This window comes from Mustela lutreola, chromosome 3, assembly GCF_030435805.1.
Source record: "Mustela lutreola isolate mMusLut2 chromosome 3, mMusLut2.pri, whole genome shotgun sequence".
Lineage (NCBI taxonomy): Eukaryota > Metazoa > Chordata > Mammalia > Carnivora > Mustelidae > Mustela > Mustela lutreola.
Window position 1 is genome coordinate 96,251,257 of NC_081292.1, and position 27,553 is coordinate 96,278,809.

The window sequence follows — 27,553 nt, forward strand, 5'->3', positions numbered from 1 at the left end:
GGCCAGCTGTGGCTTTGCTCTGGGTCACCTAGCCTTTCCAGGGGCTTCTGGAGGCCCTTGAGGCCCCATGTGGTGGGCGGGCTGAGCTCCTGAGGGCTCCACAGCCAGGAGTAGAGGGACAGCAGCCTTTGGGGACACTGACTGTACCAGCCCCTGCAGAGTAATTGTTGGGAGGGGGAGGGACAGAGGGTCCCAACTACATAAGGGTAGGGCAGGCCACCACCTCCATGGTGAGATGTCAGGGAGCCATGCCCTGACTTGATGGCCATTGCCCCTGCCAGAAACCCTCCCTGAGGGCTTAGGCGTTTGCTGACTCTGTCTCCTGGCTGTCCCCAGAGCTAATACTTCTGCCACCTGAGCATGAAGGTTTGGGGCAGCAGCCTAAAGCCAACATGTCCATCACTCAGGAGCTGCCGAAGTACCTTCGTGGGTTCCACAAGTGTTCGCGGGAGGATGCCATCCATCTGGCCGGCCTCATCTACAAGGCCCAGTTTAATAACGACCGGTCCCAGCTGGCTAGTATACCCAAGATCCTGCGAGATCTTGTGCCTGAGAACCTCACACGCCTCATGTCATCCGAGGAATGGAGAAAGGTTCTTGATGGGGCTGGGGAGGGGGCCCTGGGGTACACGGGCGCCGGGCCCTGCTTGGGCAAGATGAGCACCTTCTGGGCATGGAGGGTAGGCTGGGTCTATGATTGTCACCCCTTCCCCATGCTGTCCACAGCACCCCAGAGATCGGTTCCCTGTGTGCAAAGGACACATTTGACTCTAAGTGCCCTCCAGGCTGGCTGCAAGCACACAGGCGCTGCTCTGGACAGCGGCCTTGGGGACCCTATGTGGACAGCCTGCTCAGGCCCTCACTGGCCCTTACCTCCCCTAGAACATCCTTCTGGCCTATGACAAACACAAGGACAAGACAGTAGAGGAGGCCAAAGTGGCCTTCCTCCAGTGGATCTGCCGGTGGCCCACGTTTGGATCTGCCTTCTTTGAGGTGAAGGTAAGCCTCACCCAGCTCTGGCCCCAGCAGCCTGAGCTCCTCCTTAAACACACGGCTGGGGGCAGGCCTGGCCAGCTGGTTTGGAAGGAGCATGTGTGCACATGTGTGCCTCAGGAAGTGGCCCCCTGGCCTCCTTGGCTGACTGTGACCACTGTGCCCTCCTCCCCAGCAAACCTCGGAGACCTCGTACCCGGACATCATCCTCATCGCCATCAACCGGCACGGAGTTCTACTTATCCACCCCAAGACCAAGGTAGCAGCAGGGCCCCAGCAGGGCTCCAGCAGGGCTGGGGAAGCTTCCAGGGTCCCACACCCCTGCACAGGTGATACCCCCATGCCCTTCTATGCCCACTCCCATGACATGGACTCTGGAGGACCCCAGAGCAGCAGCTCAGGCTCAGGGTCCCCAGAAGCCCTGGGCTGGAGCTGGGTCCTACCCACCCTGCCCACTCTGCCCCCAGGAACTGCTCACCACCTACCCCTTCACCAAGATCTCCAGCTGGAGCAGTGGCAGCACCTACTTCCACATGGCACTGGGGAGTCTGGCCCAGGGTAGCCGCTTACTGTGTGAGACCTCTCTGGTGAGTCCCAGCCCTGGGTGCCTTCTGGTCCCTTCCCCCAACCCAGACACACAGGACACGGAGGCACCAGGGAGTACATTTCCCCAACCCTGGTCCCAGACTGCCACCAGGCAAGTGGCTTACACTGAGGGCCTGACTTCCTGTGCCCAGGGTGGGCTAGGCCAGGCTGGGCCAGCAGAGCCAGGAAGGAGGACCAGCAAGAAAAAGCCTGGGACTGTCATCCAGTGGCAAGGCCTGGTGTGGGCTCCCTGTGGTCCTGGGCTGCTCTGAGGAAGGAGGAGGACTATGTTCTCAGCAGTGTGTCCTTGAGGCAGAAGCAAGGCACCACCATGTCCCCTCACAGCCTCCAACCCCACCCTTCCCTATCCAGGGCTACAAAATGGATGACCTTCTGACCTCGTATGTGCAGCAGCTCCTGAGCACCATGAACAAGCAGCAGGGCTCCCAGGCCCCAGCCCAGGCCGATCTTTAGCACCGGGAGCTGGTGTGTCCACTCACTTACCCTTACCCTGATGGCACTTCCCAAAGGCCCTTTCTTGGCCCAGGGCCTGCCCTCTGCAGGCAGCTTTTCATGCTGCCCTCTCCCCAGAACACACCCCCACAACCCTCAGCATACCAGGCAGGCCTCCTTTCCTGAGGGGCTGACCATGGAGGACAAAGTGTGGAGCCTGGAATGTCAGGCCTCCAGGCTGATGGGTGGATGCTTGAAAGGACTCCCCCTAGAATGTTCAATAAAAATTCCTGAAGCACTGTGCAATGTGCTAGAGAAGCAGGGACAAGGGTGGGCAGGTGGGCAGGAGGCCTAGGAGGCACTGGCGGGCAAAAGATCTCTTCCAGAGAAAGCAAAAAGCATGGTGACTCCTCTGATGGCTGCCTGGAGGACAACTCCATTCTCAGGGAATGCTTCATTGATCTCTCCCCCTCCCTTTGTCTGCTTTCCTCCTCCCTCCTGCCTCTTCCCTCAGGCCCCTTGGCATACCTTTCTCCTTCCCGCACAGGGCCTTGGGGCATATAACTGCTGTGGGAGCGCCTGGTGGGGGTGCAAGCCAGGCCTCCCTCTTTGGCTGCTGGCTTCCCACAAAGGCCAGCCTGTACCCAGGTGGGAGCAGAGCTGGACGCAGGGCCTTAGTGGCCTGGGTTCATCTCCACCGTGCTGGCAGGCGCCATCCTACCCATCTTCCTCAACTGGCCAGGCTTCAAGGACTGAGAGTTTCCGGCTGGACTGGTCTCCAAAGCCTGAGGGCAACAAGAGCTGGGTCCTAATTGGACATTTCTCTCACCTGTCCTATTTGGTGTCCATCTCTCTAAGCATTCCACAACCCCAAAGCAGTATGCCCACGGGGGCTGCCTTACCTCCTCACTCACATGACAGAAACCACACAGGCCAAGCGGTCGTGTAAATAAGCCTTCATTTGTTATGCAAGCACCAGGTCCTGTGCTGGCCACGGAGGAAGTGTGGTCCCTGGAGGTTCGGAGTAAGCCAGCCACCCAACCCCACTACCTTCTAGCCCCTGGCCGGCTGCAGAGGATCAGCATGTGCCCTTGTGGGGAGAGGAGGGCACAGGGAGCCCGAGCTGCTATGGGGACCACAGAGGAGCTTGGGAGACCATAGTGGCCTCTGGCCCAGACTGGATTTCAGGAAGGAGGCCTCCTGAGTGATGATGGGAGGAGGTCCGTATCCCCCCTGATGATTTGTGGGGTGCGGTGGCAGTTTTTGCACAAGGATCCTACATGGTTGAGTGTGTGCGTGTCCAAGGGTCAAAGGTGGTTCCCCAGAGGCCCCCATCTTCATGGCCAGGGTCACGGGGCTGGAGCAGCTGCCTGGCTGTGGCCTCCCCAGAGCCATGTGTGCACAGTGGGACCACTCTGGGTGGAGGCTGGCCCAGCTCCCACAGAAGGATGTGAGCTGCCAGGTGCCCCTGCAGGAATGGGACAGGTCAGGATGAGGAGGGCCCCACGGCCAGGTGACCCCAGGCCCTGATTCGCTCATATCCCTGCAGGACCTGACCTAAGGCCTGTCACAGGCTCCAGGGCCCTGCTCTGCCCCATGCCTGCATAAAAGGAAAGTGAGGAGCCCACAGCAAGAGAGAAAAGAGAAGCCTGGGGAGCAGGTGGAGATGAGGGACTAGGGGCAAAAAGAGTGGGTGGTGAGCCAAGAGAGCAGGGGACGTGGGGGAGGGAAAGAAGGGGATGAGAAGCATACTGGAGGGAAGGAGGGGAGGAGGGAAGGAAGCAGGGGGAGGCCACAGACAAGGAGCAGAGATGAGGACTGGAGGCAGCAAAGGGAAGGGGGCACCAGCAGGAAGGGAGATGAAGGCGGAGGGCAGGCAGGAGCCCGCTCAGGCGGAGTTGAGGCCCACGGACTTGGGGTGGGCCTTGCGGGCAGCCAGCTCCGACAGCTTCTTCAGCCGCTTCTTCAGCTCCAGTGGGAACTTCTCATAGCATCTCTTACACACAGGCTTCATGTCAAACTCCACAAACTTGTTCCTGGGGAAGAGGTCCAGCAGTCAGGAGAGCCCCAGGCCCCACCAACTCAGCCCACAGCAGTCCAGGTCCCTGGGTGAGCTTCTGGCCAGGGGTAACAGTAGACAAGGAAACAGGCCTACAGGCCTCCTTTCCCTCTCAGGAGATTCTGATACTCCGGAACCATCCACGACTCCCTACTGTCCTCAGCAACCTGGACTCCCCTTCACCTCACAGCTCCAGCCCTTCTGTACCTCCTGTGGTTCATGGAGGAGCCAGCGGTCTGACTCCTTTGCTTTTGAACATGCTGTTCCCTGAGTTGAAATGCCCTTCCCTCCTCAGAGCCCTGTGTCTTTGCTAGTGTGTTGGAGGCTCATATCGCTCATATCGCTCCCCCTCCCACCCTGCCCAAGGGGCCCCTCAATCTGCCTCCATAGGCTGGGGTTGCCCCTTGCTGGCACTGCACCCCCAGGGCCTGACCCCAGCAGACATCCAGGGAAAGCCTGATGAAGAAACCAGGGGAAGTGCTCTCAAATCAGAGCCCCCACGACAGGCTCCAGGAGGAGGCCGATGCTGGGCAGGTCCAGCAGGTCCCACTCCGCCAACCCTGCCCTGGCACTCCCCAGAGGCCGGCACCACTTACTTCAGGGTTAGCTTGCTGTTGCAGGTGGAACAGGAGAAGCAATTCACGCACCATGCCTTGTTGAGGGCCGACACCACTGTGGGGGCAGGGGCGAGCAGGCTGAGCAGGCCCAGGCTGGCCCAGGACCAGCTGGGCCTGCAGCTGCAGGACCAACATGCCAGAGGGAGAGCAGGCACGTGCAGCGGGGAGGGGGCAAAGGGACAGAGGAGCCTTACCATCACCCTCAATCACATGGCTGCAGTTATAGCAGACGTCCCCAAAGAGCTGTGAAGAGAGCAGGTGTCAAACTTGTGGCAGGCAGTCATGCCCCAGCTCGGGGCCAAGGCTGACACCTGGCCCCCATCCCACCCCAAACAGCGGCTCTCAGGCATCCTCCCAAGACTCCTGGGCCCTTCCTGCCAGGGTGGCCCCGTTGCTCCTGCTGGTGTCCATGAGAAGGCTGGGCCAGGGCCGTACCCCCAAGTTCTGGACCACAGCCACTGGGCAGCTCTGCCAGACTGGCAGGAGGGAGAAGGATGGCAGCACAGGTCACCCCCATGAGCCCAGGACCTCACAGAGCCCTCTCATTCACTTCCCATGGCAGGTCTGGGTCCGTGTCTCAAATGACACTGAGCACACAGCCCAGCCTCCACACCCACCATGGGCTCTGGAGGGGCTGCCCTGGTCCTCTCCTGCCCAGATGAGTGCATGCAGCGCTCCGGGCGCTCACACCGCATCACCTCTCTGAGGGCTCCCCACAGCCCCACAGCTGCTGTCCACACCTGGGCCTCCGCAGGCCCCGCCCATCCACCCTCTGCTCCCGGGCCCTACCTGGTTGTAGTGGGTCTCACAGTAGGCCAGACCCTTCTTCTCATAGTGCCGGTGCCCTAGGAACGGCTTCTCACACTTGGCGCAGACGAAGTGCTGAGAGGACAGGGGGAAGTCAGGGCAGCTTAAGGTTGGAGCAGCCACCCTGGGAGACAGGGGCCCATGGGATGGAGTGTCTCAGTGGGCTCCCCACTGGGCAGTGGGATTGATATCACCATGGACCTCCCATGAGTGAGCAGGCCCCACTCTTTCCCCAGTGCACAGTGACACGCATTGCCATCCTCTCCAGGTCTGCCCCCCAGGCCACCAAACTCCGCCCAAGTTGTCAGGCATTGGTGAGGTGCCTGGGGCGTGGTGGGACCTCCCCACGGGGGCTCCTCTGTTATACGCAGGGTGCTTCCCCGAAAGACCGCATGTGTCTGCCTCCCGTGGGCATCCCCTGCAGGCCCCGGGTCATTGAGCAGCATCTTCCAGTTCCTGTGGTGTGTGGGGATTTGCCCTCCTCACAGAGGGCTGGGGACCAGGGCAGGGCCTGCATCAGAACCTTTCAAAGAGGCCACCCAAGACAGCTACTGGGACACAGACCTAGCCAGGGCATCAGGGAACAGAAGCCTCCCTTCCAGCTAGATTCTGTAAGACTGTGAGAGCCCGCAGGGTAGAGGTGAATGATCCAGGTGACCCAGGCAGAACACCCCAGGAGCTAAGCCAGCAGGTGTGCCCAGCTTCCATGTCTCTATGCGGCCGGACACAGCCAGTTTTGCCAACCATAACCCCACAGGGTGTCTTGAGCAGACTTTCCCTGAGGTTCTCTCTGGCCTTTGGAATCCTCTAGAAGACCAAGAGGGGGAGGAAAGTAGGTGGGCGCAGCTGCCTGACCGTGGTCTGGGCACTCAGGTCTCCTGTGTCCCAGGGTAGGCCAGGCATGAGGAGGGGCAGCATCAAGGAAGAGGGTCCCTGCTGGGAGCAAGTCCCACGGCTTTGGGGTGGGAGCATGGAAGGGCTGCAGGGCCAGACTCCACATATAACAGTGAGCCTGGGGCACCCCCCAACCTCCTGGACTTGCTCACCTCCACGTGCCACTGCTTGCCCAGCGCGTTGACCACACGGCCCTCGATGGGCCGACGACAGGCTCCACAGATGGGGACACCCATCTTGTCATGGCACGGCAGGCAGTAGAGCTCGCCCTTCAGCTCTCGTGCTTCTGCAGTCAGCTCCTTCCTGGGAGACAGAGCAGAGCCGCAGGTGACATCGCTGCCCCGCTGCAGGGCCCGCCCTGGCACTGGTGGGTCCCACTAGCCCCTCCAGCCCCAGGGAACAGCTTCCGGAGAGGACCCACTCTGGTCCAAAACAGTGCCCAGGGCGGGAAGCTCTTTGATCTCTGGTCTCTTCAGGGACTTCCTGTGCCCCAGACAGGCCCCAGGGCACAAGATTCCCGCACAAGCCTTGCAGAAGGCAGTCTGTGTTGTGCATTGTTGGGCCCTCTGAGAAGCAGATCTGTTCTCGGCCCCTCCGCACCAGACTGTGTGTCTGGGGCAGGAACGAGGGAGTTCCCCGCAGCTTCTTTCCTTTCTCCTCCCCTCTCCAACACCAGCACCAACCCCTCATCCTTGCCCTGGCCCTCTAAGCCTTTGATTCCTTCCTCCCAGCTTCCAGGGGCCCAGCCCTCCCTCACCCTGTGTCCAGCGGGACTTCATGCAAGGGGCTCCCTGAATGGGGGCCAGGAGGGAGCCGTTTCCTGCAGCGATGCCCTCTATGTCTGCCCCTTACCTTCCTCTCCGACTGGTCCACCCCTCCTGTCCCCTCACTGCCCTGGGTGGGGGTCCCGCCCACCTCACCACCTGTCCCTGGCACAGGAACTCCACTGTGGACGTACCCGCAGTGGGTGCAGCTGAAGTGGTCCGGGTGGTAGGCATCATTCTTGAACATAAGGGGCTGCTCATCTATGACCAGATGGCACCGCTGACAGACATACTTTCCCAGACCCTTGGCCTTCTCCCGGTTGTGGCAAGGCCGGCACAGGTGCCTGTGGGAAGTGAGGCAAGTGTTAGGGGCCGACTGCCCACTTCCCCTCTCCTCCCCACATAGCATGGTTCACCTCCTGGGAGAAGAGGCCCCTGGGCTCCTGCCTGCAGCTTTAACAGTACCCATAAGCCTCAAGAGGCTCAGCCAGTGGTCCAGAAAGGCAAGCTATCTAATCCTGCAGCCATGAAGGCTACAGCCGTGCCCTCACCAAAAAGGACTCTGGCACGAGAAAACAAAAATACACCAGAATGTTGGTGTTTGCTGACTTTGGATGATAGAGCAAATGTGATAGTTTTCTTCTCCCCACTTTTTTTGAGCCTAGGACATTGTATGGAATAGAATAGACATTTCATTGCCATTTGCTGCAGATATAATTTTATTTTCAAATATCTTTGAACATGGGTGTGTAACTGAATTGTGACTGTTAGCTTGAAAACCCTGCTGTGCTCAGCAGAAGAACACGGAGGGCCAGGTCCATCTGGCCTGCACAACCCCTTCCTTTGGGGTCTGTCAGACAAAGAGGGACCCGTACTTCTACAGGCTTTCTGTCTCCAAAGACAAGCACAGCTGTGTCAGACAGAGGCCCCCAAATCCAGGAACTATCATTACAGAGTCTTTTTTGTAAAGAACTCAGAGTAATTTCTGATGCTACTCCTTGCATTGGGCAACAGCTGTGATCTCTACTGAGAGAGAAATCAACATGGTTTCTGTTTCCTTGTGCCTCAAAGGTGGCGGGAATTTAGATTCAGGGTCCCCAAGCAAAGATGTACAAAGGTCCCAATCCATTACTCCCCTCCCCCACCTGCCGCCCCAGTCTATAAGCCTTCTTGATACATCCGGGCCCTCCCTTCCTGTCTTCGCAGGCATCCATCCACAGGGAGGTTTTCTACCCCTCAGCAGCCTCCACAGGGACCTGACACCCACAGTCAACCTCTTTTACGGGCAGATCAAGGACTCTAGTTAAGAGATTAACTCTCAGACTCAGGATCCTCCAACCAGGTGTGATGGGCAGATCCTAGATGCCAGGAAGGCCAACTGACTACCCATGGCCTTGACCCCAATGTCTGCCACCTCACTGGGGTCTGGACTCCCTGCAGCACAACACTGCTGTCTGCTTGCCTTGTTTGTGTTTTATCTCCCTAGTGGGTGGGAAGTCCAAGGGGCCCAAATGAGTGCCCGGTAGCCACTTGTTAAACTGCTGACAGGCTCCAGGCTGTGCCCAATCAGGTTAGCAGCTCAGGCTGAGTCTCCAGTACATGAGTGAATGAATGATTGTAGAAGAGAGGAAGGGAGAGACAGTCAGTGGGTACCATGTCCCATGACAGTACAGCCAGACCAGTACTGGAAGCCGGCCCCCTCACCGGGGGCCCGATTCCACCTACCCATGGGATACAAATGTGGCCTGTCGCTGCAGTCTTCATCTCCCTGACTAAGGTTTTGCCCCCTCGGTCCCCAGATCCCTGTCCCCACCTCCTCCCCCAGACCCCCAGACCCGCTGCCACAGCAGGTCTGAGCAGAGATGCTCCCCCAGCCACCAGACTACCGTGGCTCACGCTCTCCACACCACACCTGCCACCAGCTTGTGCCTCTATCACAGGCACAGCATTTATGCCCTATGACCCCACTCCCAATTTTGGTAACTACTATTAGCGTTATGACATCACTCAAGCCATACGGAATAACTTCTGTTCCAAAGCTATAGAAATTAGCCCAACCCCCCACAATTCCGCTGCAACAATCGATGCCCTCACAGCTAATCACCCAACAACAGAAGAAGCCAGACACTCGCGTCAAATGGATGTGAGCTAGTACTTCCGGACCTCCACGTGAGGCAGTGCAGGGGAGGGGCCAGGCCCTGGTCATTGACTCCCATCCGAGACCAAACTGAGGAGCCCAAGGCCCCACAAGGAACCCTGGCTGGGAAACATCTTTTTTTTTTTTTTTTTTAAGATTTTATTTATTTATTTGAGAGAGGGAGAAGGAGAGGGAGAAGTAGGTTTCCCACTAAGCAGGGAGCCTAATGCGGGGCTCAATCCCAGGACCTTGAGATCATGACCTGAGCCAAAGCCAGACGCTTAACTGACTGAGCCACCCAGGCACACAGGGAAACATCTTTCCAACAGACTAGATCCCCGTACCAGATCTAAGGACAATCTGCAGAATATTTTTCTAGGTAGAATGAAGATGGAACCTAAGAATTCAAGCATCAAGGTGCAAAAGAAAAACCAGAATGAACCAAAACATTAACCCGCACAAATCGTAAGTTTTGGAGTGGCATGTACTTGGTTCAAATCCCGGCTCTGCTACTTCCTGGCAAGTGACTTCACCTCTCTGAGCCCGTTTTCCCATCTGTAAAATGGGCAGCAATCCCGACTGCATGGGACTGTGTGAAAAACCAATTTAAGATAGTACACATGGTAGTTACTCCCCAATGATAGCTAAGTACATTTTTTGGTTAAAAAATTTTTTGGTTAAAAATGTACAGGTCGGGCTCAGGTCATGATCTCAGGGTCCTGGGATTGAGTCCCACATGGGGCTCTCTGCTCAGCAGGGAGCCCGCTTCCCTCTCTCTCTGCCTGCCTCTCTGCCTACTTGTGATCTCTCTCTCTCTCTGTCAAATAAATAAATAAATAAATAAATAAATCTTTAAAAAAAAAAAAAAGGTACATGTCTTTTGAAGTTAGGCATGCTGATTTGGTTCCCCATGTTACCGGATACATCATTTGGGGGAAGACGGAGACAAAGGAGCTTTACTTGTTCGGTGTCAGGAGCAGCCACTGCCCACACCCTGACCCCCCCACCCCAGCCTCAGGGATCAGGAAGAGACCTGGGGATTCCTAGGCAGTGGACCACTGTGGCCCTCCTCACAGGCCTCCTGACCAAAGGAGGAGCCCGCACAGGTAAGGGCCAGGCCTCGCAGGCTGAGCCGCGTCCCACGGGCACAGACAGCGCCCCATTATGAGGCGAATTGCAGCTGTGCCCTGCTCAAGATAAAGGCCATGATTTATTCCCCACGTTCGAACGGAGCCTAATTATACGGGGCAAGACACAAGGACCCTACAGCAAGTGTCCTGAAAGAATCCCCTCAGCCTCCCACCCTCCCCATTCACAAGACCCCTTCTACTGTCCCCCAGCAGGCTTGGGAGCCCAGGCCCGTTGCCATGGCGGCCAGCCCCTCCCTGGCCCCCACTGGTAGGAAATTATCCTGTGCTGAAACGTCCTCTTGTCTCTGTCCGTCCCAGCCAGTCCCCCCCCACCCCGCCCAGCCCGCGCCCACTCCACAGCTTCGAACATAGTCACACACTCAGCCTCTGTGATGCTTAGTGGCCAAGCTGGTCAGCGGAGGGGGGCGGGGTGACTACAGGCTGGGACACACTGGAATATTCATGACCCAGTGGCAGCAGAGATAGCCGTAGGAGTGGCCCACCACACAAGGAACCCCTCGGAATGAAGCGGCCTTTCAGGGCCAAGAGGGGCTGCAGTCTCCCCTCCTCTCCTTAAATAGCCAGCCTTCCACCACAGCGGCACGGAGCCCACTGCCAGCACCCCCTAGCCACTGGCCGAAGCCCACCTGCCACCCCGTAGCCCTCCTGCCTTTGCACCTGGACCCAGCTGTGAGAGGTAAGGACCAGAGTCCGGTACGGGCAGGCAGGGGGTTCGGGAGCCAAGCAGTGGCAAACTCAGAGCGCGGGCAGGGATGGGCAGTATCTCTGTCCCTGAGACACTCTCTGGGATAATAGCATGACCTATTTATCAAAGGCTGCCCTGGTCTGAATCACAGTGGTCCGTCTAGGTGGTACTCCCATTGCACTGTCAGGTACACAGAGAGGGCAAGTGCTTTGTGCACAGCATTGCAACTGCGATGACAGTCAGCTGGAATCAGCACCCATGCTCTCCTCCACTAGCCTACCGTAGCACAGGGAGCAGCCGGAAGGAGAAGTAGGGAAGAAGAGGTCTCAGGCCATGCGAGGAAACAGCCATGCCCACCTACCACAGCCACCTTGGGCCCCTTCCTAAGGCCACGTCTGCCCACTCCTCCCCTTCATAGAGGCCCAAGACCTTTCCCCTGAAGTTTGGCTTTCCCATAGTCCCAGAGCCCCAGAGCCCCCGATGTCCAGGCCCAGGCACGCTCCACGTGCCCACACCACCCTGTTTTGAGCAGCACCACAGGGGGAGCCAGCGGCGGCAGGCAGAAGCTTGCAGGTCTGGGGTATGCAGAGAGGGGCCCATTTCAGACCACGCTGCAAAAATCAGTATCAAGAATCCCAAAATGGGAGAGCTACAGAAACCTCAACAAACCAGAAACAAGCCTAAAAGCATTCTAAAATTGAGTCTAAATCCCAGATAGAGCACCATGCATGTGGCGTTCGGCGCTAGTGGGAAGCTGAGGGCAGAGGGCAGGAGGCCAACAGCCAGGGGCTGGCACGGCCACCACCAGTGCAGCCAGGCAGGCCCCACAATTGATGTAATGCTCTGCTATCTCCATCTTGAAACTCCTACTTTTTAAACAAGGGGCCCTACGTTTTCATTTTGCACTGGGTGCCAAAAATTACATTACCAGTCCTGGGGCCAGACTCCAAGGAGGTGCCCCTGAGCCTCGGGGACAATTCCAGCACGAGCCCTGAGGCCAAGCCACAGTCCCAGCTCTGGCACCCGGTACCCAGCCACCCACAGAGGCAAGGCAGTGTTCTGGGAGGTGCTGGGTGTCCCTGCTAGGTGTCCCTGAGCTTACTTCCAAATCAAGGGCCACTGTCTCTGGCCAAATGACCTGGGTCAAGTCAGCCGACTTTAAGCCTTGACTTCTTAATCCCTAATCTATAAAAGGAGACTACCAATGCCTGCCTCCTAGGAGTGGTGGAGTGGATAGCCAGTACCCATGAGCAGCCCTCAGGGAGGGACTGGGTGACAACTGCCCTGAGGGGCAGAGTCCAGGTGTGAGGGGCAGCCCAGAGCAGAGCAAACCCAGCCCCGGGTTCCATACCACCCTTCCCTTGCTTGGACCCATCCCCTCTCCCAGCAGCCAGGGCTTCCCTGGCAACAACCCCTCAGATCACATGCACTTGGAAACAGCAGGAAAATAATTTCTCTGTATTGGATCTCGGGCATCCTGACCCACTCTGGAGCAGAGGAGATCATTTGGGAAGTTCCTGGGTCCCTTCAATACTAGGGAAGTAACCCCCTTTACTTGAGGATGGTTATAGGCCAGAGGCTCTCTGCCACTCCCCCACATTGTCCCTGGCTCTCTCCTGCTCAGGCAACCAACCCTTCCATGTATATGCTGTCGGGGGTGGCGGGGTCCCTGCAGGACCTAAGTGGTGGTTGATGAAGCCTGATGGGGAGGGTCAAGCCGCTGCCCAGCCTGACAGCCCAGCACACCCACAGTCTCAAGCACCTGCCCTGCTCTGTCCACTAAAGGCGGGTGTGCCGGGCCCCCCACACACGTGTCTGCTCTTCAGCCATGCCCAGCCTCCTCCTCCTCGAGGGGCTGCTGTGCTGACAGAGCTGCCACCAGACCTCCTGAGGGAAGAAAAGCCAGGGGACGCTTGCAGAGAACTTGCTCTGGCTCCCCGAGCGCTCAGTACAGAGCCAGGCTCAGCCAGGACAACAGCCCTAACCATGCCATGGCCACAGCCAGTGCTCCTCCTCCAGCAGCTGGGTTGCAGCTTCCCTCCCACAAGCCCCTCTCCTGACCCTCTGCATGGCAGTTACACAGGTAGGCCTTTCAGGGGAGCCCCAGAATCTGCCCTGCAAGAGAGGGTCTGCCAGGCATCCACCCCCCCTGCAGACACTGCCCAGGCAAGTCATGATCTCAGGGTCCCGGGATCAAGTCCTGCATTGGGCTCCGAGCTCAGCAGTGTGGGTGCTTGAGGGCTTTCTTCCTCTGCCCCTCCCCCCACTTGGGCTCTCTCTCCTCTCTCAAATAGTAAATCAATCTGGAAGGAAGTAAGGGAGGGAGGGATGGAAGGGGCGATCTACCCATGCCCATCGGGACTGGAGCTCAAAGGCCCCTTGCACCAACCCCTAGCATTCAAAGAAGGCATACCTGGGGAGCATGGCAGAAAATGTGGGGCCTTCCCTCCACCTCAGAGCCCAGACAGATGGGATTCACTCCCCACTGTCCCCATGGTCTGAGAGAGTGGACTTATGGGACAACACCCAGGGGGACCCAGGCTCCTGTGCATCTGGCAGGGATGCAGTGGCCAGGGGGAAGGCGGCCCCAGCAGCAGGCTAGCAAGCTCTAGGCCCTGACTTTGTTTTTGCTTTTTGCTGAGCTTCAGAAAGCCTCTGATACTTACCCACCCCAGACGAACACAGGGACTGCTGTCAGTAGTCCCCAAGGCGATGACAAACTAAGACGCTTCACAGGTCACAGGCTCTGGAACCTGTCTGCTTGTTCCCTCCAGGCTTGTCCCCTGGCTCTGCTTCCGGCTGAAGCATGAATGGCCTGGAGGTGGCTTCCCCAGGTCTGACCACCAACTCCTCCCTGGTCATCTCAGAACAATGTGGCCAGGAGACGCCACTGGAGAACGTCCTCTTCGCCTCCTTCTACCTCCTGGATTTCATCCTGGCTTTTGTTGGCAATGCCCTGGCCCTGTGGCTTTTCGTCAGGGACCACAAGTCAGGCACCCCCGCCAACGTATTCTTGATGCATCTGGCTGTGGCCGACTTGTCCTGTGTGCTGGTCCTGCCCACCCGCCTCGTCTACCACTTCTCTGGGAACCACTGGCCGTTTGGGGAAATCCCGTGCCGACTCACCGGCTTCCTCTTCTACCTCAACATGTACGCCAGCATCTACTTCCTCACTTGCATCAGTGCTGACCGCTTCCTGGCCATCGTACACCCCGTCAAGTCCCTCAAGCTCCGCAGGCCCCTGTACGCACACCTGGCCTGCGCCTTCCTCTGGGTAGTGGTGGCCGTAGCCATGGCCCCGCTGCTGGTGAGCCCGCAGACCGTGCAGACCAACCACACAGTCATCTGCCTGCAGCTGTACCGGGAGAAGGCCTCCCAGCACGCCCTTGTGTCCCTGGCTGTGGCCTTCACCTTCCCGTTTGTCACCACGGTCACCTGCTACCTGCTGATCATCCGCAGCCTGCGGCAGGGCCCTCGTGTGGAGAAGCGCCTCAAGAACAAGGCGGTCCGCATGATCGCCGTGGTGCTCGCCATATTCCTGGTCTGCTTTGTGCCCTACCACGTGCACCGCTCCGTCTACGTGCTGCGCTACCACGGCGGCGGGACCTCATGTGCCACCCAGCGCGTCCTGGCCCTGGGAAACCGCGTCACCTCCTGCCTCACCAGCCTCAATGGGGCGCTGGACCCAGTCATGTACTTCTTTGTGGCTGAGAAGTTCCGCGATGCCCTGTGCAACCTGGTCTGTGGCAAAAGGCTCTCCGGCCCGCCCCCCAGCTTTGAAGGGAAAACCAATGAGAGCTCACTGAGTGCCAGGTCAGAGCTGTGAGCCCTTGGACGCCAGCCCTGGCCCCCAGTGCCACAGACTGTCCTCAGAAGGACCTCCCCACTCCACCCCAGGATACACACCACCAGACTCATGAAGGAGAAGCCCAGTCTCTCCAAGGGTGGAACTCAGCACCCAGTAACTGGTTCTGTCTTATCTCATGTACAAATCCCTAAAAGAGGACACCCCTCCATGGGACCAATCAGCCACCCACCCCCTGCAGAGACTGTGCTGGCCCTGCTCACTTACAGTTACTGGATACTCAGTGACTTCACCCCATGGCAGGGGGGGCAAGGGGGCCAGAGGAACAGTTCCCAAACAATGAGTGTCTTTCTTCCCCAAGGGCTGCTTGCTAGACTCCCAACCTCCTTCCCACCACGAAAAACACACAGCAGCAGAGCTCTGCAGAAAGAACCCCAGACGGCAGCTGCAAATGACTGGAGAGAAGGGGAATGTGGGAATCCTGATGGAGGGAAGGGAGTATGGGTTTCCCAGGTGGCACCTTTGCCAGATGACCCCTGAGTTCAGGGGACATGGACGGTAACTTGTAACTGAGTGTTGTACGTACATTTCAGGTTGGCCAGCAAATGACATCCAACAAGCACGGCCTTTGGGCTCCTCATCTCAGCGCTGGGTCCTTGCTCACTGCGCAAGGCCTGACAATCCCCACAGCTTCTCGGTAGCCTGATCCCTCCTGAGTCAGCCGAGCAGCCGGCAGGGGTGGACAGACTGGGGAGCCGGGCTTTGTCCTCGTCTCAGGACACCTCCAGCAGGGAGCCCACGCCTGGCATGGGACCCTGTGTCCCACTAACCAAGACCAGCAGCGATGTGCTTTGCCTCCTGAGAGGCTCTCCCTGCCACGGTGGGTCCCAGGTCTCCTTTTGTACCTGATCACACTGATTGTAAACATAACTGTACTTTTAGATTCTGAAGGTTATTGTGTTCAGTTGACATAACTCCCTTCCCAGAACTTCTCCCTCCCACCCAAGAGTGGCAAAGCCGAGGTGAAGACTGGAGAGGCCAGGCAGCACGTGCTTTTGCCTCTGGATCAGACAGCCCCCGCAGCCTGCCCCACGTGCACACTCACACTCTGCACCACAGGCCTCAGAGGGCGGCCCCGGGCAAGGAGGGTCTCTGCGGGGTGGCCACACTTTCTTCATAGCAGCACCTTACTTCAGAGCGCCTCCAGCCTCTCCCGGGTTTTCCCAGCCTCTCCTGCCACAGGCAGCTCCATGTGAGCTGGAGCTCAGGAGAGAGGACTCGCTCAGGCCCACACCTGGCGGGCAACCCCTGATCGGCACAGGACCGCCAGGACACCACCTGCCCTCCACAGCCCCTCCTGTAGACAACGACAGGGGACCATGCCCGGTGGCCCACAGACACCAAGACCGACACCAGGCAACACGCAGCAGGAGAATGGGAGAGATCACTGCAGGCTGCACCCAGAGCAGATAGTTGGTGCAGTGGCAGAGAACAGAGAGGCAACAAGGGAGGAGAGGGAGGGGGACTCTCAGCTAGGGTGGGCGACCACCTTCACTGCGTGAGAAGACCTGCTGGTCAGCAGAGGAGAGACCAGGGTTTGGTTGGGGCCTGTTGACTTTGGGATGCCCAGTGGGCACCAAGTGGTTGAGAACCCAAGGGAAAGGTCTGGAGTGGAGGTGGACATCTGAGTCATCCAGCGCATGCATGCCAGTCGGGGTTCTGGGACTTTGGACAGAGACGAGGCCCAGGTGCTGAGCCGCCAGCAAGCAAACATGGAGAGACAGGTGGAGGGAGGTCAGAAGAGGAGAGGACCCAGCACAGCCACAAAGCAGGAGGAAACTATGAGAACACAGGATCCTGCGTGCCTGGAGAGGAGGCATTTCAACAAGAAGAAAAGGCCGCCGTGAAGCCTGCTGAGAGGTCAAGAGAGGACCGTGGTGACCCGTGGGTCTGGCAATGAGGAGGGAGGTCATGGGGATGGACCTGACTGGCAGTGGGGGGCACATGAGAGGAGCCAGCAAGGGCACTGGAACATGCCGCAGATGGCCACAATGGGAGGACAGCTCTGGGAGAAGCAGCGCAGACTGCAGCGGAGAGCTCCACTGGAGAAGGAGGAGCAGGGACAGGGCCTCCATGGGGCACTGTGACTGAGGCCTGGGCAGCACCAGGGCAGGGAGCAGGAGAGCCTTCCCCTCGGGAAAGTGGTGGGGAGGTGCTCACTCTAGGAGGGTGGAGGGGAAAGAGACAGTGCAGGGAGAAAAGAGCCAGTCCTCCAGGAAGAAGGGAACTCAGTCTACAAAGGAAACTTAGCACAGAGTGCCAGAGTCAGTTCGGGCCCCCTGGCTGAGTGATTTCTTTCCAGGAGCATTTAGCCAGGGGCACAGGGAAGGAGGCAGGCAGCTCCGCTCAGCAGCAAGGGCTGGCCAGACAACAGTGATGACCCAAAGCTCTTTATCCATCTACTGCCTCTGATGGCCCCTGCTCCGGCCAGCTACCTCCTCACTGCCTGCTGTCAGCCTGCTTCTGGGAGCACGCCCAGGCCTGAGGCAGTCACCCTGTACTCTCTCTGGCCCAGCCCTCACCTATAAACCAGGGGTCTCTCAGCTGCCTTGCAGATGGGCCCAGGCCTTGCAGGGAGGCACTAAACAGTGCATTTGGTGAGGGTCCACCTCCTAGACAGGATCCGGCCCACCTCACCTGCCTGCGTTCTTCACGAAGCCCAGGTCAGCCAGCTCCACGTCACATAGCTCACAGCGGAAGCACCCCGGGTGCCAGTTGTTATTCATGGCCTTGATGACACGGCCAATGATGAACTCACCTGGAAGACATGGGTCCCAGCTCACTGAGGCAGGCACGTGCCCCCCTCCCAGGCCCCTCCAAAGCCCTGCCCACACTGGCACTTGCCTGAGCTCAGCCTGATCCCAGGGATCCCCTCCCAGAGCTTGGGGAGGTGATGCCTCCAGAGAGCTGGTGCTCAGAGAGGGGATCAAGGAAGAGCACCTGTGCTCCCGCCTACCTGCCCAACCCCCTAGGCATGCAGAGGAGTGTGCTACATCCAGCCCTTACCGCAGGATCCACAGCATGGAGCAAACAGCATTTGGAAGTCATGTTCGCAGTACTTCCGGCCTTCAAACTGCAAATGGACCAGCAGAGAATGTTCAAGCAAACCTCCATCATTCCCCTCCAGCTGGCCGGTCTTTGTTGGATCAGGACCCACCCTCAGGAAAGCTAGAAAGGCACCCCAATTTGTGCAATTGCTACTGTGACAGGAAACCGGGTGCGGCACCCAACCCTCCCTGCGGAGAAGACTTCCTAGAGGAGGTGGTAAGGAGCTGGAAGACTGCAGGGGGTTGGAGTGCTGAGAGGAGGGCAACCCAGAGCAGCAGGGCCAAGGCCTGGAGATGGGAGGGAATCCGCAGGAATGGGCCTTTACCACAGGGCGGGCGTGCAAAGTAAGGGGTCTCCAAGAAGCTGGGAACTGGGCAAGGCCAGCCCTCAAAAGCCACTGCTGTTTGCACAAGACCTTGGCCCTGCTGGTCCTGGGAGCGAGCTGAGGGCTGGGACCAAGTCTGATTTATAAATGTCGCTTGGCCCTATTTCCTGTGTATTTTCTCTGTGTGAGAAGTCCATTTCCCTCAAAGGCCACAAGATACCCAGAGAGGGAGACGGAAAGAGGGACACAGGAAAAACATGGGGGCCTGAGGGAGAACCCCAAGTCCTGCAGCTAGCAGGAGCCACTCCAGGCACCAGCCACTGTCCCCATCTGCCTGGACAATGATGGCCTTGCCATGGTCCCAAGTGTGGCCAAGCCCTGCCCCAGATTTCTTCTCCCTTGACAATTTTCTTTTTAAAAAAGTTTGGTTTGTCCTCTTCTCTGAAATGAGCATCTTATTAGTCTGCAACTGAATATGGCCCTACACAGTAGCCCATAGAGGAAGCAGGGCATGAACTTCATTCTGCACCTACTGTATGCCAGGCTTTGTTCTAGGCACATGGCCACCACAAACAGAGCTCAGCCTCCCTTCCCCCTCCCTTCCCCCTGCCTCTACAGTAGGCCAGCATTTCCCAAGAGGATGGAAGTCTCCAATGCTGTCAATAGGAGCTCACACACTGCATGGCCGTCCATCTGCCCATCCTGTCAGCTGTACCTTCGAAGCCTCTCTGGTCTCTGAGACCTGGTCACCACCTCCACTGCAACCACCAGTGGCATACTGGTAAATGATGACCAACCGGCCCTTTGGAAGACGGGGTCTGCTCTGTAGCATTTACCAGTTTCTATGGTGTGATAATTCCTGCCACGGACAATGTCAGGCTCCCAACACAACATCAGCATGGAGTTAAGATATGTGTGGCAGCCATCAGGGTACATTTCCACCACCCAGGTACAAGAGACAAATAACTTCGAAGGCACAGATGATAGGAAAATGTAATAAAATAATTAGGAAGTGGTGAGTTTTGAGTATGTGTTACCCTTGTTTCCAATAAAATTTTATCTCACTGTACATTTAGATAACTTAATTTTTAATAAGAGTTATGTTTAACCACTAGTTGGCAAGATTATTGAAAATTTAAATAATCTGCTCTTATGAGCCAGTGTGATCCAGTTCACTTGACCAGGGTTTTTTTGGTAATCCAGCTTCTGGTCCCAGCTTCTGTGCCTGCCCATATTTGTATCTCCCCAGCACAGCAAGGAGAGTGGTCCTTTTCAAGCTGTCAGACAGACTGCCTCTGGCAACCCTCAAATACCCTACATGCACTGACCTCAGGGCCTTTGCACCTGACTGTGCTCTCTGATGCATGCTCTTCTTGCAGATGTAGGCTGGCTCCCTCACCTCCTTCAGGTCTGCTCAAACATCATCTTCCCTGACCACCCTCTGTCCGCACCCCAATTCCCTGTACCCAGAGCACTGAGCACCATCTGATATACCATATATTTATTGTGTTCACCGTCTGCTCTCAAAGGAGGGTATGAACTGCCAGAGCTGGGTGTTTGCGTCCCATGGGCTCCCAGAGTCTACCCAGAGGAGGCTGGATGAATAGTGACTCTCCTTCACAGCTTCACAAGTGAAGACACGCCCGCAAAGGGCAGACCTGGCCTGACTGTTCATCAGTCACTGGTTGGGACCATGGCTGGCACAGCCTGTTAGCTCCTAGGAAGCAGGCTCTGAGCTGGTGGGGGCTCAGGCTCCAATACGGTAGTCCGGCCGAGGGTCCCGGCCAGGTGCTCACCTCGTAGAAGAGCCCCTCAGGGAATGGCCGGAAGCACTGGGCACACACGAAGCAGTGCTCGTGGTACAGCTCTCCGTTGCTGTTGACAATCCGCTCAGCAGGGGCGAAGCGTGCCTGGCAGCGCTGGCACACTGCATTGGCCAAGGCGTTGGACATGTTGCTGGGGGGAAAGGGGTGGACAGGTCAGGCCTGGGGAGGGGCAAAGACAAGCAAGCCTGGGGAGCTGCACTCAAGGGGCACACCTCCCTCCTTAAAAAGTTAAAATGCTTGGGCACCTGGGTGACTCAGTGGATTAAAGCCTCTGCCTTCGGCTCAGGTCATGATCCCAGGGTCCTGGGATTGAGCCCCGCATCAGGCTCTCTGCTCAGCAGGGAGCCTGCTTCCCCCTCTCTGCCTGCCTCTCTGCCTACTTGTGATCTGGGTCTATCAAATAAATAAATAAAATCTTACCAAAAAAAAAAAGTTAAAATGCTCTCCAGAGTAAGGGAACTCGCTGTCCTCACCCTGATGACAGTCTTGGCACTGTGGGGACTCGGCAACATGCAGTCAGGGCTGAGCTGCCTGGCAGTGGCTTGGCCTATGCTTGCATCGAAGCTTCTGTGTTCTGTGGGCATCCTAAGTGCCAGCACACACCAGTCTATAGTATGTATTCCCAGACCACAACCCTACCAGGCCAATGCAGCATCCCCATTTTATACATGAACCAGCCGAGGTCTGCAGAGAGTTAGTGTTCTTCCTGAGGGCCACAGTGGTTGGAGGCAAAGCCTGGATTAGAAACCGGCACCCCTCCAGACTCTAAAGCCCCCATCTTTCTGGATGCCCTAGAGTCCCCATGCACATCTATGGAGCATCAGACATGGCCAGGACATAGCCAGGCACACACCGATCAGAGCAGCGAGGGCTCAAGACCAGCACCCTCACGGTGGCCTGGGCTGACCTCACTCTCTGGGTCTAGACTCCCAGCCATGGAAAGACCAGAGGATGGGTTATAGGCCAGTTAGATGAGGGCCATGTGCCAGCACTCAGCAGCATGTCTGGCCCACAGTAAGCCCCCACAAGGACAGTGCAGTAGTTGCCAACATCTGTGCTTGGTTCCTAGGCTCGGTCTTCATCATGCTGGCCCATGTGTTGGGGTATCTGTGGTCACCTCAGCTCCCTCTTATGCCTACTATTGCATCTTCTCAGGGAACCAGAGTCTCCCAGATATAGAGCTTTACCCAGGCATAAATCGGTAGCTCTGTAATCCACTCATTTAATCCCTGAGGCAACCCTGCCCTCCAGATGAGAGACCTAAGGCTCAGAGAGGTTAAGTAACTTGCCCAAGCTCACACAGCAGATGACAGAGTCCAGATTTGAATCCAGATTGCTCAGACTTCAGTGGCTCTTTCCTCTGCACCAGGAGCTAGTTGCAAACCACCTGCCTCAAAAAACATGTAACCACCTTACCATGGAGAAGGTGAGAGTGGGAATCTTTGGGATAGGAGCAGGCTGGGAGCAAATGTCCTCATCCAGGGTGGGCAACACCACCCCTGGGGTAAGTGGTAGACTTCCTTCTGGGAGGAGTAAAGTCCAAACAAGGGGGAAATGCCCACATTGAGCCAAGCCCATGCTGAAAGGCCCTGAGATGTGGCCTGGAAGAGCTGTCTCAGACTGACAGCCTCTATGACCTTCCAAAATATTGACGTCCAGGCCTTCTGCAATAAGGACAGCAAATAGGTTTTGTCTCAATTGTCAGCTCTGACAGATGGGTGGGGCAGGGGGCTGGGGTGGTGCCTGGATATCTGGGCAAAGCAGGACAGTCATGTTCAGCAAGGAGACATTCAACAAGCCGGCAAGGTCAGGTAGACATACAGAGTGACTAGACACAAGCTGCCTGCTCCCGAGAATCTTCCCAGCCTGTTCTGCCTTCTAGAGTGTGAATCCCATTCCTGCCTTGCTGCTGCAACATTATGAGAAGAATTCTTGAGTGAGTGAAGCTCTGGCTGGGGTGTTCAAGTGTCCATCACAGGGAAGGTTACCTAAACAGGATGAGTGCAGGAGGTGGGAGAGGGCTCTGCTGGTCAGGGGTCTGGGGGTGGGTTAGGGAAAGTGGGACTAACGGGGAGCCGCTGGCACCTAGACAGGCTGAAGCTAGACTGGGAGCCCCAGGCAGGACTCCCTCTCTGTTCAGCCTAGAAACCATGTGGCAGAAAGGGGCTCTTCAGAAGTCTTGCCAGGCACTTCTAGATGTCTCAACCTGCCCTCAGCTGTGTTTTGGGGACCAAAGACACTTTCTTTGTCCTCATACTGGTCACAGGTGCAAGGACACAGGATGGTGGCAGGGTCAGGCAGAGCCCAAGATGCAAGGCACCGTCTGCGTGTGGCAACCAGCCCCCAACCCAATACACACCCGCACCCCCTGCAGGTCTCCACAAGGTGGGCCAGACACGCAGAGGAGTGACAACCTAAGCCGCAATGGAGGGCTGGGCTGGACTCATCACCACAGGCATGGTTTCCCACTGGGGAACACTGGGAGCCTCGCAGCCTTGCCCTCCTACAGCACACACCCACGGTGGTGGGAGGAAGTTCCAACTCCCGGCTGTGCACAAGACCTTACTGGTCTTGGAGAAGTGAGAAATCAATAGGAAATCCTGTGACCTTGGATCTGGAATTCCCCAAAGGACCCAGAAAATGAAGCCAAAACAAGGATTCAAGTCCAGCCCCCAGGCTTTTGGATTGCAGCTTAAAGCCCCAGTGCCTCCCAAGGCCCCTTGCCCTCTAGCCTCCAGTGGGGCAGACCCAACTCCCACCTCCAGCCACTGCCTCCTCAGCCAAAGCCACACCTTAGAGGTGGCCCACCAGGCAGCCACTGTCACTTGCTTGCTCCTAGCCCAGGCACTTGACCAAACGTCAACATTCCACCCTTGTTAAGTAGACCCTCTGTTAAACTCTCCTCTGTGATTCCATCTCATAGTGACTGTGTTCCTGGCCAGGACCCTAACAGATAGCACCCCCACAGAAGCTGGCCACACTTTACCTTCCTGTTCATCTTCACCTGGTCCCCTAGCCAGAGCAGCTGATCTTTAACTGGTCTGAGTCTAGTTCCCTGGCTGGGTCCCCGGGTGCCTCGGGTTGAAGATTTTGCTGTCTGTCTCCTGCATGCCTTGCACAAGCCCTGGCAGTGGAAGGTGGGGTGTGGAGGGGACCACCTATCTTTCACACCCACTGGCTGCTCCAGCCCAAGTCCTGGGGGGCAGCAGCACCCCAAAGGGACTCCTGGGCCCGCATCCCCATGCCATCCTGTTCATGACCACAGACAACACTCCAACCCACTGGCCTAAGACAGAGGGATGGACAGAGAGGCAAATGAGCCTAGCAAATAAACCATGTCACCATGAGAGAAAGGCCAGCCATCTCCTGCAGGAGGCAATGACACAAGAGGGTGTTCCGGGCTCACTCTTCCATGTTTGAATCCTAATAGCCCCCACCATCAGCTGAGGGACCTGGAAAAGGATACCAGCTTCTCTGCGCCTCACCTGCAAAGAGCTGTGCCAGAGTAGCAATTACCTCCTCACAGAGCCAAGATGAAGAGCTCACAGCATACAGCGCATTAAGCCCAGGGCCAGGCATGCTAAGCACTGTGTGAAGAGAGCTGTTGTTTCCCTGCAATTCTGGGAGCCTTCAGAGCACCTCCTCCCCAGCCCAGTGCTGGAGAAGGCCTGCAGCCTGCCTGCACTCCCTGCCAGAGAGCAAAGGGTGGGAGACATGGACATTCCACGTCCTCCCTCACACATTCCAACCAAGAACGGGGAGCACCAAGTCAGCCTAGTGTGTCCCCCAAGGAGACATCACCATCCTGCCCCCGTTGGACGACACTCAATGCTGCCAAAGGCAGAGCTGGTGCCCAGAGAATGTACAAGAGCATACCATCTGTGGCTCTTTGCCAACCCTTCCCAACACCCCAAAACACTCTCAATCCTGAACCCGACACAAGCCAGTTTGTAAGCTTGTGAAAGATGTCACTGGGTGATGAGATGGCACTGAACATTACAATGGCTGGGGTGGGGGGAGCCCTCTCTGTGCCCACTTCTTGTGAGGAGAGGTTGCTGGTTCCAGATAAGGAAACTGAAGTACAGAGAGGGTCAGTAACCTGCTAAGGGTCTCACAGGACTGGACCATGTTCACTCCTGTCCCCTTAGCTCCTGGCAGCATTATACAGGCACAGCCATTCAAGACTCTGCTTTATGTTTTGTTTTATTGTGTTTTATAACAACCCTAGACCCTGGGGCACCTGGGTGGCTCAGTGGGTTAAGCCATCTGCCTTCGGCTCAGGTTATGATCCTGGGATCCTGGGATAAAGTCCTGTGCCAGGCTCCCGCGCAGCAAGGAGCCTCCTTCTCCCTCTCCCTGTCCTTCCCCCTGCTTGTGTGCGCTCTCTCACTCTCTCTCTCTCAAGTGAAAAAATAAGACCTTTTAAAAAAATAGAAAGAAAAGAATAACCACCCTAGACCCCGCCCCACACGAGCCTCCCACCCATCTGAGCCTAGAAAGATAAGATGAGGGCTGGGAATAAGCAGAGGCTGGCCACAGGGGTCCGTTCACACTTGAGAATGAGTCAGTATTACTGAGGGCAACGAATCCAAGGCATGTGCTGTACGGCCAGGCAAACTAGGCTGCCCAGGTGGCTCAGGTGTTCCCTGGCTGTGCTGTCTGCTCAAAGTAAGCCCTGAGCCAGGGCCTCCTCATCTAGGAAGCCACAGCTACCTTCACAGGTAGCTGGGAGGATTCAGTGAGGTGACACCTGCAAGCACAGCCCAGAATGGCTCTATCAGAGCAGCCAGTCCCATTCCTTCCCTCCTTCATGTGACACCTCTTTACTGAGCACCTCCTCTGTGCTCAGGCACTGTTCCTGGCGCAGGGAGCAAAGGGGGATCTCACGGCAGCATGACCTCTGAAGCTCGAGTGGAAGCTGCCCCAGGCACCGCCCAGGCCTCCTCCCTCATGAGGGTACCTGGCTGCAAGAATTTCCACCAAGCCAGTCCCAGCCTTAGCCTGGGGAATGCTGGAAAATGAAATGCCGCCTTGGGCTGCTCCAAACGATACACTGACCCCACCAGGAACATTTTCCCAGGCTGGTTGGAGCCTGTGGGAGATTACATAGCTTTTCCTGCAGCCCTAGCCATACCTCTTCACTCCAGCGCCTTCTCTGACTCGGAAGCAGGTGCACTTTAAAACCGTCCCACTGATAACAGAAGGCTGAGGGAGGGCACGAGGCAGAAACTCACGGAAAAATAAAGACAAGTACATATAAATGTATGTGCCTGCATGCAGAGGACTTTCCTGAGGCCTGATTTTTATGACCACGCCCATGTGCCCTCCTTGCATCTTGGCCTTGTCTATACCGTGAAATCTCTCTCCAGCATGGTCTCTGGCCTCTCAATACCCTGGGAGCCACTCCCTGCACCACACCTCACTCCATGCATGTCTGAGGACATCCAGAGGCCTACCGGTAAGGGTTCTCCTTCTAGCACTGTCACACTCAGGTGAGTTTCGTGGCATCCTGGCTTCACGTTCCCCACCTGAGCAATGGGCTTGTCCAGTCCCCGTCCTGGTGCGCAAGGAGACTGCCATCCCAGGTGTGCAACAGGGGCAGCTCTACAACTTGTATTGCACCACCACCCCCACCCCCACCCAATGCTCTGCTCCTTGCTCTGTCATTTACCCCAGATGTCTCTGGTAGCTCAGTCCTCATTACCTCTCCGGAAGGCTGTTCTGATCATAGAGACACAGTGAGCTCAGAGCAGGCTGGATTTTCCCAGCATAGCATTAGCACCTCCCCCAACTTCCTTTAATCCCTGGGTCCTCCAGATCCCCCTCACCTCTGTCTCTGTGACTCCCTGTCTCCTCCCTGACTCCCCAGTCCTTCCTCCCAACCTCAGTGGCCTCTGCCACTGTTCCTCACTCACCTTCTCCTCTGGGGGCTGTACCTGGCACTGTCATGCTAATAACTCCACATTCACAGCCCTCATCAATCTCTCCCCAACTTTCTGCTACAAGTTTCCACCCTGATGGCCCCTGAGGCCCAGCCCCCAGCCCCTGAGACCCACACCAGTGGCTGTACCACCATCTCCATGCCCCTTCAGACCCTCCCCTCGGATCGCCTCACCCCCAGTTAACTCATCTCCTCCCATGCACTGAGCTGCATCCTGAGCCCCACAGGCTCCCCTTCCTGTCCCAGAAGAGGCTTTCATCCGTTGTCTACACTGGCAATTCTCCATGGGATAAAGCAGTTCAGATTTTAGGGTCTGTCCAAACTGGCTTCAGATCACAGCCTAGTCGTTTTTGGATGGGTGATGTCCAGCAGGTTCCTCCACCACTATTTGTTCATCTCAAAGTGGCAACACAGTGATCCCAGTCTGAAAGCAGTAATGGGAGTTCCGTGGGACAACCTAACTCCAACACCCCATTCTCAGTGGACCGCCCAAGAACGTTGATCCAGGATGACATCAAACCCACTACATGAATCCCGCCCTCCCCCCAACCACACCGCCAGCCCAGGCGCTATCCCCACGCCCTGGGCGGACAGGCTCCTGCCATCGGAAGGGCCAAGCCGGGTGTCCGAGGAAAGGCCGGCAGCCACGGCTTTCCGGCCATTGTCCCTGCGGACCCCTCCCAGCCCTGGCCACCTACCCCAGCGCGGCGGGCGGGGGGCTCTGCCGGTGCTGGCGCCTCCGGTAGAGCCCCGACGCGGCGAGCGCGCCCAGCCGGGCTGCCATGGTGCGGGCCTCCTCCTGGCGTGGCGGGGCGGCCCTGCTCTGACGTACCGCGACAACCCCGGCCTCGGGGGTCAGAGGAGGTGGCGAGAGCCGCAGGGCCGCCGGCAGCCACCTCCGGACAAGCGCCGCGACGGCGGCGACGGGACAGACCAGCCTGCAGGGGGCGCCTCTCCCCCCACCCCCTCTGCACAGGAGCTCACGTTACACACTGCGATCTCCAAAGGGCAGCAGAGTCAACTCCAAATAGAAAGGATATTGTTCACTTGGCGGGGGCAGCACAGTGAAAGCAGAGGCTGGTGGGGCTGGGTCCAGGCTGGGGGAAGGACTCGCTGGGAAGGTCCCAAACAGCACTGAGGTAAGGTCCATAGTGTCAGGACAGGATGCCTGGGGGTCCCAGGCTGAGAGGAGTCTAACAGAGAACCTTAAGCCACCTGACATGCTGATGATAGACTCTTGGCTGGGGAGGGCACTATGGTACTGACCTAATTTAGGAATCCTAAAAAACAGTTAAGAAGCTAGTGAGGAAGTCCCACACATGCCCACCTTCTGCCTTGTTCCCTTCCCTGAGAGCCTGCGCTGCAAATGCCACCTGGAGACCCAGACCAGGGCAGCCTTGGTC

The 27,553-nt window shown here is 57.3% G+C and overlaps 3 protein-coding genes across 5 annotated transcripts in view; 2 read left to right on the forward strand and 1 right to left on the reverse strand.

The window, feature by feature from the left end:
• MYO7B (myosin VIIB) overlaps positions 1-2,330 on the forward strand; it is a 104,311-nt gene extending 101,981 nt beyond the window's left edge. For all 3 annotated transcript variants that reach the window (XM_059166512.1, XM_059166513.1, XM_059166515.1), the window contains 5 exons: positions 408-593; positions 883-999; positions 1,169-1,252; positions 1,461-1,580; positions 1,951-2,330. In XM_059166512.1, the coding sequence (XP_059022495.1) occupies positions 408-593; positions 883-999; positions 1,169-1,252; positions 1,461-1,580; positions 1,951-2,052 (609 nt within the window). In that variant the 3' untranslated portion in view covers positions 2,053-2,330. The remainder of the gene's footprint in view (positions 1-407; positions 594-882; positions 1,000-1,168; positions 1,253-1,460; positions 1,581-1,950) is intronic.
• A 1,452-nt stretch (positions 2,331-3,782) lies between these two features.
• Positions 3,783-27,040, reverse strand: LIMS2 (LIM zinc finger domain containing 2). Its single transcript, XM_059166516.1, has 10 exons — positions 26,849-27,040; positions 20,180-20,339; positions 18,017-18,083; positions 17,648-17,768; positions 7,367-7,516; positions 6,561-6,711; positions 5,497-5,589; positions 4,902-4,950; positions 4,687-4,762; positions 3,783-4,067 (listed from the first exon to the last, which is right to left on the reverse strand). The coding sequence occupies exons 1-10, from the start codon at positions 26,932-26,934 to the stop codon at positions 3,920-3,922; spliced, it is 1,101 nt and encodes a 366-aa protein (XP_059022499.1). The 5' UTR covers positions 26,935-27,040; the 3' UTR covers positions 3,783-3,919.
• Positions 10,910-17,653, forward strand: GPR17 (G protein-coupled receptor 17). The gene is made up of 2 exons (XM_059166517.1): positions 10,910-11,136; positions 13,920-17,653. Exon 2 carries the CDS (start codon positions 13,952-13,954, stop codon positions 14,969-14,971), a length of 1,020 nt encoding a protein of 339 aa, XP_059022500.1. The 5' UTR covers positions 10,910-11,136; positions 13,920-13,951; the 3' UTR covers positions 14,972-17,653.
• Positions 27,041-27,553: the final 513 nt, after the last annotated feature.

What these genes read in the sequence shown, in the direction of transcription:
- GPR17 (XM_059166517.1), top strand. Translation starts at nt 13,952, where the DNA reads ATGAATGGCCTGGAGGTGGCTTCCCCAGGTCTGACCACCAACTCCTCC.
- LIMS2 (XM_059166516.1), bottom strand. Translation starts at nt 26,934, where the DNA reads ATGGCAGCCCGGCTGGGCGCGCTCGCCGCGTCGGGGCTCTACCGGAGG. An exon ending in CCCCCGCCCGCCGCGCTGGG is followed by an intron (nt 20,340 to 26,848) that starts GTAGGTGGCCAG and finishes CTTTCCCCCCAG; the next exon opens with CAACATGTCCAACGCCTTGG. An exon ending in TTCAGCTGCACCCACTGCGG is followed by an intron (nt 6,712 to 7,366) that starts GTACGTCCACAG and finishes TCTGTCTCCCAG; the next exon opens with GAAGGAGCTGACTGCAGAAG.